This window comes from Loxodonta africana, chromosome 1 (genome assembly GCF_030014295.1).
Source record: "Loxodonta africana isolate mLoxAfr1 chromosome 1, mLoxAfr1.hap2, whole genome shotgun sequence".
Lineage (NCBI taxonomy): Eukaryota > Metazoa > Chordata > Mammalia > Proboscidea > Elephantidae > Loxodonta > Loxodonta africana.
In genome coordinates, this window is record NC_087342.1 from 9,957,066 (window position 1) to 9,972,241 (window position 15,176).

General features: G+C 42.1%; 1 protein-coding gene across 1 annotated transcript in view; it reads right to left on the reverse strand.

Moving 5' to 3' along the window:
- Nucleotides 1-9,840, reverse strand: part of CD80 (CD80 molecule) — a 55,197-nt gene extending 45,357 nt beyond the window's left edge. The window contains exons 1-2 of the mRNA XM_023551759.2: nt 9,580-9,840; nt 7,912-8,022 (exon numbers count right to left, since the gene is read on the reverse strand). Of these exons, the coding sequence (XP_023407527.1) occupies nt 7,912-8,011 (100 nt within the window). The 5' untranslated portion in view covers nt 8,012-8,022; nt 9,580-9,840. The remainder of the gene's footprint in view (nt 1-7,911; nt 8,023-9,579) is intronic.
- Between the last annotated feature and the right edge of the window lie 5,336 nt (nt 9,841-15,176).

The following is a 15,176-nucleotide window of genomic DNA, read 5'->3' on the forward strand; positions in this document are numbered from 1 at the left end:
TATCAGACAATGTTTCACTGCCATCCAGAAGGTTTTCACTGACCAATTTTTTCAAAAGTAGATCCCTAGGTCCTCTTCCAAGTCTGCCTTAGTCTGGAAACTCTGCTGAAGTCTGTCCACCATGGGTGACCCTGCTGGTATTTGAATACCAGTGGCATAGCTTCCAGCATCACAGCAACATGTAAGCTGCCACAGTAGGAAAAATTGATAGATGAGTGGTAGAAGGCACCTTTAGATAGGTTCAGACCTCCAACCTTTCAGCTAGCAGTTGAGCGCTTAACTGTTTCACCATGCAGGAATTCTTTGGGAAGATGAAAATTTTCCCTAACCCATCCATGCAAGAGAGATTCCACGTGGCCCAGCAGCCTGGCCACCAGTTTCCTTTCAGTGAGTTTAGCCAGAGAAGCTGCTCTGACAGCAAAGGTCCTCAGGGGCAGATGTGGACACTGCGTCACCACTTCTCCTAATGGAAAAGAGAAGGAAGTGGCTGGGCACTGCATTTTAAAATGCGTGCAGCGCCGTGACGTACATTATCTTGCTTAGCGCTTAAGTGTGCTTTTGAAATACTTTTCCTGACTTTAAGCCACATCCATTTTAGAAAGAGTGGAAAATACAGAAAAGCATAAAAAGTCACCTATAATCTCACCGTCCAGAGATTTTGCTGTTAGTGGTTTGCGCATGTCCTTTCAATGGAAGTGTCTTTTTCGGACACCTTTCTAAGTGCCTTTGATGTAGTGAGGAGGCCTTGGGTAGTGCAAACAGTTAATGTGCTCTGCCTCAGACCTAAAGGTTAGCAGTTCGAGTCCACACAGAGATACCTCAGAAAAACGCCTGGCGATCTACTTCCAAAAAATCAACCATTAAAAACTCTAAGGAGCATAGTTCTACTCTGACACACATGGAATCGCCATGAGTCAGCATTGATTTGATGGCAACTAGTGGTTTTTTTTTGTTTTGTTTTATTTTCCAATTGAGCTTTAGGTGAAAGTTTATAGTGAAAATTAGTTTCTCATTAAACAATACACAGATTGTTTTATGATATTGGTTGCCAACCCCACAATGTGTCAACACTCTTTCTTTATTGACCTAGGATTCCCCATTTCCATTTGTCCAGTTTTCCCGTCCCTTCCTGCCTTCTCCTCTTTGCTTTTGGTCTGGTGTGTCCATTTAGTCTCCTATCCGTGGTTGAATTATGTATGTTATTGTTTGTTTTATGGGCCTGTGTAATCTTTGGCTGAAAGGTGAACTTCACGTGTGACTTCAGTACTGAGTTAAAAGGGCATCTGGGGGCCATACTCTTGGGGTTTCTTATGGTTTTTTGGGTCTTGATGCAATGAACTAGCATTGAGAGGACATGTGCCGGAGCTGGGCTGGGTGCTGGGAACATGAAAGGATGAGACATCCGCCCTTCAGCAGCTCAGACTTGTCTCCTGAGGAAGTCAGACCTGTTTTTACATTGCTCCTGACTTTCTTTCCCTTGAGACCCAGCCTGTACACTCTGTAAATCTGACCCTTACGTTGTGTATGTGTGTGTCTCTAAACAGTGTTTATACCTTAAAAATGCTTATGGACTTGAAGAGTTGATGTCAGGGTGGTAATAACAAAACCGTCACTCATGGGACCCCTTGGCTAACAGCATTCTGGCAGTCACACTGGGGCTTCTGGTGGTGGCCCTGTTAATGGTGGCACTTTGGGGGTGTTTACTTTTTTCCTAGTTCAGTGGCCCTTATGCCATAGTCTTATTTACCAGTCAAGTCGATTCCTATTCATAGTGACCCCACTTGTGTCAGAGTAGAACTGTGCTCCATAGGGTTTTCAGTGGCTAATTTTTCAGAAGCAGATTGTTAGGCCTTTCTTTTGAGGTGCCTCTGGGTAAACGTGAACCTCCAACCTTTTGGTTAGCAACCAAGCACATTAATTACCCTTTTTTTTTTTTTTTTTTTTTGCCATATAGGCCAATACTTTTCCTGCATCCCTGGCCTACTCCTGCAATAGGCCTATCCCCTCCCTTACCGCTGTACCTTCCTCAAAGAACCCCAGCTCTGAAGGAGCTGCCCATCTTGGCCCCTCTAGGAGCTGCCCTGTTAGACCCCCTAGCCTTACAGCCACAAGTTTCTGAAGAACCCAAGTCAGGTATTTTTGCCTCCATGGAGAGTGCCTGCCAAACCAGGGGTGGAGAGAAGCTCAGCTGGTCCCCCGGTCCAAGAAGAGAGGGGTCACCTGCCCTGGGCAGCAATGGCTGGGGAGGTGGAGAGGGTGAGCACTTCTGCCAAAGGTTCAAGGCTTCCTGACCCAGGCAGAAGAAGAAGGTCTAATATGTAAATCCTCTGCTGTGAATGAAAACCAAAACCAAAACCCAAACCCACTGCCGTTGAGTCGTAGTGCATTTTAGTATGTTCATAGCGTTGTCCTACCATCGTCACTATCTAATTTCAGAAAATTCTGACTCACAGTGACCCTACTGGACAGGGTAGAACTGCCCCATATGGTCTCTAAGACTGTAGTCTTTACAGAAGCAGATCGCCATGTCTTTCTCCCGCAGAGCAGCTGGTGGGTTCAAACTGCTGAACTGTTGGTTTGCGGCTGAATTCTTAACCACTGCACCACCAGGGCTTCTCCCCTGAATCAAAAGCCAAAAAAAAAAAAAAAAAAAAACCCCAAAACAAACAAACAAAACCAACCAAACCCATTGCTGTTAAGTCAATTCCTACTCATAGCGACCCTGTAGGACACAGTAGAACTGCATCATAGGGTTTCCAAGAAGAAGTTGGTGGATTTGAACTGCTGACCTCTTGGTTAGGAGCCGAGCTCTTAAGCACTGTGCCACCAGGGCTCCTACTCCTCTCTATTCACTCAGGCTTGTCTCCCACTGAGACAATGTGGTAGCAACTCACATCTTCGCTCCACACTGGCAAAGCCCCACCATCATACACATCCATCCAGTCTATCCATTTCCCTCCAGCTCCATTCTTTTAATCAAAGCTGCCTCATGTACAGTCCCTGGGTGGTGAAAATGGTTAACATGCTTGGCTGCTAACTGAAGTGTCAGCAGTTTGAGTCCACTCACAAGAAATTTAGAAGAAAGGCCTGGTGATTGACTTGCAAAAAATCAGCCATTGAAAAACTTACGGGGAGTCACCAACCAGGAGACGGAATTGACTCCACAGCAGTTGGGTGTTTTGTTTTGTTTTATCCTCCTGTCATGTAAGCTACTCAAATTGCCTCCTATAGGTTTTGACAACCACCCTGGCTGCCATAAAAGCCACTCTTTACACTTCAGCAACACCGGGTCTTTTAAATTGTCCTTTAGAGCTTTACTATTCAAGGAAAAGCATGGGCATCACCTGGGAGCTTGTTAAAAAGGCAGACTCTTAGCCCACATCCCAGACCCACCCAAGCGGAATCTGGATTTTTAATGGGACCCCCAGGTGATTCATATGTATAATGAAAGTGTGAGGAGCACTGCTGGAGTTTCTGTCACTGCCTTCTCCCGGTGGTTTCCAGGGCTCTCTGAATAAAACCCAAACCCTAGCTGTGGCCCAGAAGCCCTGTGGGATCTGGTTCCTGCCTCCCTCTGCAGTCTCAACCTGGCTGGCCTCCGTTTCTGGATCACTCTGTGTCTCCTTGCATGCTGTCCCTTCCACTCCTCTCCTGTTCACTCTCATCCTTCCCTCCTGCCTCCTCACAGAGCCCAGGTACCTTTCCTTCCAAGCATTTCCCTCTGTTTCTTGAGCACGCATTCTTTTGAGTGATTATTTGATTAATTTTCATGACTATAAATCCCATAAAAAAAAAAAATTTTTTTTTTTTTTTATAAATCCCATGAGGGCAAAAACCATGACAATTTTGCTCACAATTTGTCCCTAGGATCTAGAAAAGTACCTTGTATGTGGGAGATGCCCAGTGTTTGCTGAATTAGTAAATGATTAACCAAATGAATGAATGTTTGAGCCGGACTCACCCCCATCTCTGTGGCTTTGTCCGTGCTGAGCCGTGCCCAGTTCTCTCTCTCCCACCTGTCCTCTGCCAAAGGGGCTGCTCCAGCCCACTAAGGAGGGTCCTTCCCCCCCAGATCCTGGGCTCCGATGGTCAGACCCAGGCACTTCACCATTCTTCCTTGTTTCGTGTGAGTTGGTTTTACCTTCCCCAACTAGCATACTCAAACCTCGCTGAAGGCAGGAATCAGCCGTTATGGCCCACCCAGCGCATAGTAGGTGCTCAGACATAAGAAACCTGTGAATTGGTTTGTTGACTCAGTGATGAAAACAAACAAACAAAAACAAATGGTTGCCATTGAGTCAATTCTGACTCATAGCGACCCCATAGGACAGATTAGAACTGCCCCCAGGGTTTCCAAGGAGGGGCTGGTGGATTCGAACTGCTGACCATTTCTGTATGTAGCTGTAGACCGAGGTGCTTTCCTGAACCTCCTTTCTTTAGCTGAAAGGTCACCTCCTTCCACATACCTCTGATTCTTATTTTCTTGGTGCAATTGCTGAAGACTTGGTTTTATTTTTTGTTTTCTCCTTTTCTCTCTCTCTCTTGTTTTGTTTCATTTCTAGGAAGCCTGTATACATTTCCTTCTAAATATTTTGAACTTATTCACATTCCCCAGAGAACTCTAATTTGGGAGCCCCTCTCCAACTTCCCAGAAGAAAATTATAACTGTTGGAAATGTAATTGTCAAGTACATACAAAATCTGACATGTAAACTGTGAGACTTAAGTCATGGTTCTCTTGGTTCTGCAGTGGAGTAAAATAGCAAATTTAACAATTCAGGATAGGAAATTAAAAAAAAAAAACAAAACCTGCCGTCATTGAAGTCCCCAACCCCCACCCCCACTCCTCTTCCCTTCCCTCAATTCCCCTCCCCCACACCCCGGTCATTCCGGGCCATGCCTGTGCTCAGTCATGTTTAAAGTAAGCAGCGTTTAAGACAAGGACTGTTGCTAGTTGGGTCTTTGCAGACTGGCAAACCCGTGCAGGAGTCAAAGGCCCCCTCTTTATTTTGAGGAAACCTGGAGTCATGCAGCTCTATAGAATCAGACCTTTTGCTTTCCCGACATTAAAAAAGAATACCAGCCTACCTCAGGGGGCAGTGAGTTTATGTTAATGGAAGGGTGAAAATGGTTGCACAACGCAAAGAATGTAATCAATGTCACTGAATTTTATATGGAGAAACCATTGGAAGGGTGTATGTTTTGCTGTGTATACCCTCAACAATTTCAGATTCTCAACAATAGCAACAACAAAATAAACAAAATTTAATAATAATAAAAAAAGAACACCATCCTGCCAGCAAGGCGCCCCACCCTCCCTGAGAGTCCACTAAGTCCAGCACCCTTAAGACTACCAGAGCTGGAACAGAAGCCTCTAGAAGGGAAGGTGTTCTTTGCAGGACACACCCGAATTACCCATGTAATAAACTAAAAATCACTGGAAATAGAGTTTTGTGCTCAATCTGATACCACTTGATGTCAGAAGCCAGTACTGACAAAGGACATCAGCAACCAAAGCATAGAAGCAAATATTAAGAGAAAAGCTTAACATGAAAAAAATTATATTCAGAAAGCACTGTGACTAAATGCTAATAACTAGCGCATCTGGGTGAAGTTTCACGGACTATTCTTTCAACTTCACTGTTGGTTTGAAATTTTTCGAAATAAAAATTTGAGAGTGATAGCTAAAAAAAAAAAAATTGTATTCCACAGTTACTCTCTTTTTTCCTTCAATTTAGAAAGAAGACCATCATTGTTCAATGTTACAGGCAGAACACTCTAGCTGAGCTGCTCCATAGATACAATTTGAGAATCATAGAGCCCTAGACCTACACACTTGTCGTGTGCCCTAGAGTTGATTGCGACCCATAGGCTTTCCAAGGCTGCTTCTTTACGGAAGCAGACTGCCACAACTTTCTCTCACGGAGTGGCTGGTGGGTTCAAACCACCAATCTTTCAGTAAGTGGCCAAGCACTTAACCACTATATCACCAACGCCCTTAGCACATTGCAAATATAAGTGAGCACCTAGTTTCCCCAGAAGAAAGCACAACTTTCTGCTGACTTCTGTATCCATTTTATGAGTTTGTTAAAAATAACATTGGCCTGACCTGTCTTTAAGATCTGGGTTCTTGGACTAATTTGGCCTCTAACTTGCTGTGCAACCACGAACAGGTACTGTAGCCTCCCTGGGCCTCAAATTTCTCATCCTTAAATTGGACTAGAAACACTATGAAGACAGTGATATCACTAGGGTTGGTGGTACCCAGTGAGGTAACTCATGGCATCAGCCCGCCTCCTCCGTGGACCTCCTCCCGTACCAGACCATACAGAATCCTTAATAATGCTTTTTGCACTAATATTAGTCATAAATCATAATTCCCAGATATCACTGAATGTAATGACAGCATGAGTGACACAAACAACTACCTGTTAAAACCTGTTGCCATCGAGTCAATTGTGAGTCCTGAACAGCTAGCAAAGTTACAATTATGCCTTTAAATCACGGTATCATAGAAAAATCATACAGCTTAAATGTATTTACATTTACATACTTTCATGTCATTAAAGTGAAAATTCAGTAAGAAAACAATAGATTTCGAGTAAAAATGTTTAAGAATTACATCAAAATTGTGTTTGTTTTAACGTTAAGCTTTACCATCACATGAAATACATTAATGAATTAGGCTTGCATAATCAATAATGGCCCAAATAATGTAGAAGTTGTAGACAAATGCAAATGGAAACATATTCATAAGTGAAATAATACCATAAACTAAACAGGAACAAACATACAAGCATTTCTGCACTTAGTAAACGTCTCCACTAAGTCAGCACTTTTCTCTCCTGGCCTTCAAAGCTGCCAACCTATGAATGACTTCATGAAAATCAATGCCTTTGCCAACTCATTCTTTAAAGTGTCGCTATTTTTGTAAACCATAATTCAAACTTAAACCCTGAAAATTTCATTGAAGTCAGATATACATTTGCAAGATGTTTTTAAAGAAAATTTTAAGGAGACTAAAATTTTTAAAAAACTGAATATTTAACTTATATTTCTAAACATGTATCAAGAAACAGCGTTTCTCCCACCTCATGTTTTAAACTGTTTTTTTTTCTAGTTATCAAAGAGTTACATAATCAATAGTTGTTATACATGTGTTTGTTATCAACTTTAATCATAGAATAATAGGTGGTAGAGTTATAAATTGCTTAAATGTAATATTTCTTAGATGAGGACTAACAACGAAACTGTTTTATAAAATCTACACTGAATTACATACAACGTTATTAGTAACTGAATGGAAACCTTTTTTGATTTTTCTCCTTGTTTTCCTGTAATTGCCACTGTATTCTCAAAAAAGTTATAGATATAAGTTCCCAAATACTAATTACCACAATATTGTAGATAAAACACCAGAAAATTGGACAAAATCAGAGACTATAAAAACAGTGGCAGCAACAGAAACAAAGCTTGCTTGTAGTGTGTGCAGACAAAACCACGTGCTTCAAAGCGTCATTGTAATTGAGTAATGAAAACAGCTCTGACCAGATTGTATTAGAAAGTTCAAAAGCAAATGAGCGTAGGGTTTTAGCCTTGTAGGTATATTGATACATATAAGCTGGGCTTAAGAAAAAAATTTGTTATAATTAACTACAGGGATATTCCAATAAAAAAATAATAAATTTCTGCTGAAACACTGCACAAAAATTTAATAGGTGGTCATTGTGGTGTCACCCCCTCTGACAGTGTCATCAGGTGTGGTTTGCATCTCCCACCCCTCTAGTGACACCTCTGCCTCAAGATCCCTTTCAGCTCATAGGGTGACAGAAGCAGGCGGCACACGGAACTCCAGCTCCTTTCTCTTAGCCCCTTCACAGTGGACTCAGGTAAATTCCTGAAAGTTGCTTACCTAAACAGAAGTGAAAAAGGCCAGTCAACACTAAGAGCCGAAAGAGCTTGAACTGTGGCCACTGGGCTGGTGGTGTTCCTCGCATCAGTGTGTGACCCATGGCTTCAGATGCTTAGGAGAGAAAGGAAAGCAAATCAATTAGAGTCGAATAAGACCTGGGCACCTTCTACGCCTCCCACCCCAGGGAGGGGCAGAGGAAAACTCAATTTTCTCCTATCAAAGGTTCTCCAGTGATGTTTGAAAAATACACAGATTAGTGGTTGGATGGTGTATCTGAGTCTCCAAACTCCCCCATATAAAAGGTTGTGGATTTTTTTTAATACCCGAGACAGAAAGAGAAAAAAAAAAAAAAAAGAAGTATATATGTATACATGTATAAAAGCCCCCAGGAAGGAAAGTCTGCCAACCAAAGGTTGTATATCTCCCTAGTTGCCTTCCTGAAATGAGTAGGTGACCTTAACCTGAGAGACCATGAAACCAGAATATGACAATGAGGGAAAAGCAAAGATGGGCTAAACTCTTTGGGAGGTAGCCCTGCCTTGTGGCATTGGGAGAACCAGCGACAACTCTTCCATGGAATGTCTTTCGTTCGAGTTCAGATCCTCTTTAGAACAAACAGAGAAGCACAGAGCAACCGGGGTGGACATATTCAGTACAAGATAGGGCTTAAGCGAGGAAACAACTTCTTTTTTAACATATTAACATAGGAAGTCAAGTGTCTCAATTCTTAAATGGCACTTAGCATCTTAAACATAGACAATCTCAATCAACAGAAAAAGCGTATCGGTAAAAGGAGAAGAAAAGGACACACTCTGCGAAATTATTTATTTATATTATGTTCTATAATGTGAGGTAGCTGATTTTTTTTTCCAGAAAATATATGAAAATTTAGAAAGAAAACGATTCCTCCAAAATGGTTCTGTCTGGCTGCTACTACAGATTTAGTCCCATGGTGCTGCCCAGAAAGTGTTCTCAGCGTTTCTTTGGGAACCCCCTTCCCCGAGAGCTACTTGTCCAGCCACACCAAATTACTTTATTAGTCAGACGCTCTTATAACTAAGATTAGCTTGACCACACTTTTTCACCAGAACTTTAGTGGCTTAAAAAAACTCAAATTCAAAGTACAAAATGAATATCTGTCAGCATCTAGGAAATTTGAAAGGATGAGTCACAACTCTAATAGTGATTCTTCAAATGTTTTGGGAAGCTGTAACCTCCCTAGAAATAAGAGACCCTGGGAAGACTCCTTTCAGGGCAAGTATTTGTCTGGGGGTGGGGGAAGGGGGGCAGTGGCTGGCTCAGTGGTAGAATTCTCACCCTCCATGCAGGAGACCTGAGTTTGATTCCTGGCCAACACATCTCATGCACGGCCACCACCCATCTGTCAGTGGAGGCTTCCATGTTGCTATGATGCTGGGAACAGGTTTCAGTGGACCTTCCAGACTAAGATGAACTAGGCAGAAGGCCTGGTGATCTACTTTTGAAAAATCAGCCAATTAACACTCTATGAATCACAATGGTCCGATTTGTTGTGCATGGGGTGGCAGCTAACAACAACATGCCTCTCAGAGGTAGTAGTGAAGATATGCTACTTTAAAAAGCAGTCAGCTTATTGGTAACAAGTTATGCCAAGTTGTCTGATATTAAAATAATAGTAGATGTACTTACGGTACTTGCTGAAGAAAAATTTCTTTTTTTCTTTTGTGGTAAAAACCAAAGGGTGAGGCCTCTCTTCTGAGATGTTCCTTTCTTGCTGTCTCCAAAATAATGCAAACCACTCAGATTTTCAGGGACTAATATGTCATGGAGGTGTCATTTCCCCTTCCAACTTCCTTTTTATTTGATAGAGGATCTGAGTCTTCTTCACCCAGAAAATACATAAGTCAAAGCAGGGTGGCCTTGGTGTTTTAAGTGTGTGGCTTGAGGAAGCTCCCTCTGCCTACCCATTTCTGTCAGTCACCTCCTTAGAGGGTGTGGTCTGTGGAAACCACACCTGCATTCCTCCCTTATCACCATGCATGAACAAGCAAACATCACAGGCAGTCCGCATTGGGCAGCAGAGAGGGAGGGCAGAACGGTGCCTCAGAAGTGGGAGGTGCAGCTTCATTGGCTATGCCTGGGGTTAGTATGTAAGCTTTACATTTCCAGCCGGCTTTTTTGGTGTTGGTTTCCTTTTGTTTTAGCACCAGAGTTACTCTCCTTCGTCATGTTCCTCCACTACTGGAGTAGACCATAGATCCCACAGGGAGTGGGCACTTTTTGGAGACTGCTCAGCTCACAAGGACACCCTTACCTGCACTCTCCACTTCTCTACCCCTACCACCTTCACAGGGTGGGCTCCTGGCAGCAATGCTGGGCATGTGTCCCAGTCACCCTAACCACAGAAGAGTGGACCCCAGGTGAGCACAATGATAGCGCCAAGGGGTGGGGTTGGGAAAATTGTATTCCCCTCACTCCATAATCTCCATCACATACCTCCAAGCCACTACAGTCAAACACAGGTCTAAAATAAATCCTCTCGTCCTCTATCCCCCACATTTCCGACCAGCCCACCATCCCTGTGCCCCTCCTGTATAGAACAATTCTGAGTACCCCATGGGTGAGCACTGACACAAGCTGGACCAGTCGACCAGTTTTGCACAGGTGTGCAAAACAGGTGTGGCCCCAGGGTTGCTCTGTTGCCTTGGCATGAGATCCACTTGGAAGCACTGAAGGATGTGCGACCTGGACATGTGGGGAAGTTAATGCCCATGGGGCTACCCTTGGCTAACTTGTCCGGAAGTTGATGCAAGAATCTTTTTTCTCCCAGGGAGAGAGTTCTGAGACACATTTCACAATTTTCTCCCCCTACTGAAAAAAAAAAAAAGGTCCAGTGGGATCAAGTACCAGTTCTCTTTAGCAGTGGCCAACTTGTTTAGGTGTCCTTGTATTGGTCTTCCCCCCTTCCCTGTTTCACAACCCCTGCCCTGCACCCTTGGATTCACATTCTCAAATAACCTATTTCACTCACGATTTTGTCTCTGTCTCTGCTTTACAGGGAATCCTGGCCTAATACCAGGGATAATCAATATAGTAGGCATACAATAGTTTTCATTTTGAAATAAATTTGTAGAAGTAGAAAGGTGAGTCAATTAAGAGGGAAAAAAATAATCGACTTGGTGTATGAGTGTGGCAAACACTGTGTCTATGGCATAGAAAAGTCTGCAATATTGGTTTATGGCTATTAGAAAGTAGATTTTCCCAGCAAAGATCTACTTTAAACTGCTCTGCAACCAAGACACTGAGATCTCTTTAAGTAAGAAGCTGAGGAGGCCAAGAGAGCGGAATAGTCACACACTACCTGTGGTCTCTCTTACAACAAAGACCCGAAAAAAAAAAAAAAAAACCAGGTGAATCAATTATACATGACAATCTAGGAGCCCTGAACATCAAAGACAAAGTCGAGGAGTCAGACTGAGTGGGAGGGGAGGGAGAAACCGTTCAGAAGTAGCGAAGATTTCCCAGACCTGACCTGGTCGGCACCCTGCAGGCTGGATCAGCTGGCCCATGTGGGCTGAGACAAGAAGTAGTGCTTGGGACACATTTTCCACATCAGGAGAAACCAAGCGGTGAAGAGTCTGTGCAAGCCTCCAGAGCCAGGGGGAAGCAGCACTGGATTTGTGAAAGTTAAGTGCAAGTGTCTAACCCACCATGCAGGATCAAAATAACACTTCCCCCTCTGGAAAGTGCCTCTTTTCCCCTCACCTGCCCCTCCCTGCTCTGCTCTGGTTCCAGTACAGCTTCAGTGATTCCTGTATCCCCTAGGTCAGAAGTGGTACTCTTTGCATGCCCAAGGTAGTCTCCTGGCTTTGGAGAGGGAACAAATGAACAAACAGGAAAAAAGAATCTTCCAGATCCCCTAAGCTGGGACTTTAGGGCAGGCACTGCCTCTTTGCCTAGGCACAGACCTAAGGGGTCCATGGGCTTTGAGTGCCTTTAACTCCTGCCTAGACCTGTGTGGGCCCATTTCAACAGTGTAGGCCCTCATTAAAGTAGTAGAACAGGGTATATACTTGAAGCCTATTTTCAACTGCAACAGCTAAGAGGCAGTGGCAGATTCGTGACATTTGACACTGCCCTCCCCATTAAACAGAGTTCTCACCTACCCATATCAGGAGCCTGAGGACTGGTGGCTCCACCCACTCCACCTCACCACCCAAGACAGGGTTCTGAGAATAAGCAGTGCCTCCCAGTCCTTACAGCCAACAGCATTGAGTGCCTAAAGTCCAGCTGCAAAACCCACTCAGCTATGTGCTCTAGGGAACACAGACATGCCTTCCAATGGGGCACTCAGGGGCAGACATCAGCCCCCTACCTTGCTTAACACATAAACCCCTACTGCAGCCAGATACCTGTGCCTGCTCCAATCACCCCTACATAACCCTGCCCATCTAGGACTGTAGGTAAGAGCCTGCACCACACACTCAGTGACTGATAACCTGGACACCTGAGCTGAATCCACACAAGGAAAGTAAACAGACTTCTGGGCTCACATACCTTGTAGCAGCTATAACCACCTGGAGCAGGATGTGAGAGCTTCAAAGACACCAATAATCAAAGTAGCTCACATGACCAACCTATTTGGGCATATAAAAACAAAAGAATAAGCTAGGACACAGCAAACATAAAGTAAATAAATATAATAACTTATTGATGGCTCAGAGACAACAATCAATATCAAATAGCATAAAGAGGCAGACCATGATGGCTCTGGCAAGTGACCAAAACAAAGAACCAGGAAACTTCCCGGAGGAAGAGAAGATCTTAGAATAACTGGAGGTAGAATTCAAAAGATTAAAATACAGAGCTCTTCAAGAGATCAGCAAGGAGATCAGGCAAAACGCAGACCAAGCCAGGGAGCACATAGACAAATCAATAGAGGAATTTAGGGAGGCTATACTAGAGCAAAATGACAAATTTAACAGGCTGCTATAATCCATAGACAAACAGAAAATAGAAATCCAAAAGATTAACAACAAAATTTCAAAATTAGATGACTCAATAGAAAGTCATAGGAGCAGAACTGAGGCAATAAAAGTCAGAATTAGTGAGATTGAAGATAAAGCACTTGACACCAATTTATTTGTAGACAAATCAGATAAAAGAATTTTAAAAAATGAAGAAACTCTAAGAATTACGTGAGACTCTATCAAAAGGAATAACCTACAAGTGATTGGAGTATCAGGACAGTGGGTGGATAATAAAAAATACAGAGAGAATTGTTGAAGATTTGTTGGCAGAAAACTTCCCTGGTATCATGAAAGACAAAAAGCTATCTATCTGAGAAGCTCATTGAGCCCCACACAGGATAGATCCCAAAAGAAAGTCACCAAGACATATTATGATTAAACTTGCCAAAACCAGATAAAGAGAGAATTTTAAGAGTGGCTAGGGAAAAAACAAAAAGTCACTGACAAAGGAGAGTGGGTAAGACTACACTGGGATTACTCGGTAGAAACCATGCGGGCAAGAAGGCAATGGGATGACATATATAAAGCCCTGAAGGAAAAAAATTGCCAGCCAAGAATTATATATCCAGCCAAACTGTCACTCAAATATGAAGGTGAAATTAGAGCATTTCCACATAAACAGAAATTAAAGGAATTTGTGAAAACCAAACCAAAACTACAAGAAATACCAAACGGAGCCCTCCAGTTAGAGAATCAATAATATTAGATAACAACCTAAGAGCAGAACCCGGGACAGAACAACCAGATGTCAACTGAGATAGGGAAGTTGCAAAAATAAGTCAAAGCTAAAACACTGAAAATAGGGAAACAGAGAGGTCAATATGTAAAAGATGACATTAAAAAAAAAGAGGGACTAAATAGTGTAGTCATAGAACTTCCACATGGAGAGGAAGTTAAGACAATATCAAGAAATAAAAGATTGGTTTAAACTTGAAAAACAGAGGTGAATTCTAAGGTAACCACAAAGGAAACTAGCAAACTTATACATCAAAATAAAAAAGAAGAAAAACGTAAAGACTCAGCAAATACAAAATCAACAATGAAAAAGATTAAAAGAAAATACATAAAAACGACTCAGCACAGAAAATTAAATACAACAAAGAACCTGCCAACACAACAACAACAACAAAATACATCAAAATGACAGCACTAAACTCATACCTATCAATAACTATGCTGAATGTAAATGGACTAAATGCACCAATAAAGTGACAGAAAGTGGCAGAATGGGTAAAAACAAACAAACAAACAAAAAAAACATGATCTGGCTATATGCTGCCTACAAGAGACAAACCTTAGATTAAACTCAAAAATACAAACAAACTAAAACTCAAAGGATGGAAAAAAAATATATCAAGCAAACAACAATCAAAAAAGAGCAGGAGTGGTAATATTAATCCCTGACAAAATAGATTTTAAAGCAAAATTCACCACAAAGGATAAGGAAGGATACTATATAATGATTAAAGGGTCATTGCACCAGGACAATATAACCATAAGAAATATTTATGCACCCAACAACAGGGCCCCAAAATACATTAAAAAACTCTAACAACATTGAAAAAAGAAATACACAGTTCCACAATAGCAGTAGGAGACTTCAACACACCACTTTCGGTGAAGGGCAGAACAACTAGAAAGAAGCTCAATAAAGACACGGACGATCTGAATGCCACAATTAACCAACTTGATCTCATAGACATATGAAGAACACTCGACCCAACAGCAGCCAAGTATACTTTCTTTTCCAATGCACATGGAATATTCTTCAGAAGAGACCACATATTAGGCCACAAAGCAAGCCTTAACAGAATCTAAAACATCGAAATATTACAAGGCACTTTTTCTGACCATAAAAGTAGAAATCAATAACATAAACAGTAAGGAAAAAAATCAAATACATGGAAACTGAACAACACCTTGCTCAAAAACTACTGGGTTACAGAAGAAATCAAGGACAGAATAAAGAAATTCATAGAATCAGAGAAGAATGAAAACACATCCTATCAGAATCTTTGGGACACAGCAAAAGCAGTTCTCAGAGGTGAATTTATAGCAATAAAAGCACACATCTAAAAAGAAGAAAGGGCCAAAATCAAAATATTTACTCTACAACTCACACAAATAGAAAGACAGCATCAAAAGGAGTCCCTGGGCACCAGAAGAAAGCAAATAATAAAAAATTACAGCAGAAATAAATGAAATAGAGAATAGAAAAACAACTGAAAGAGTTGACAAGACCAAAAGCTGTTTTTT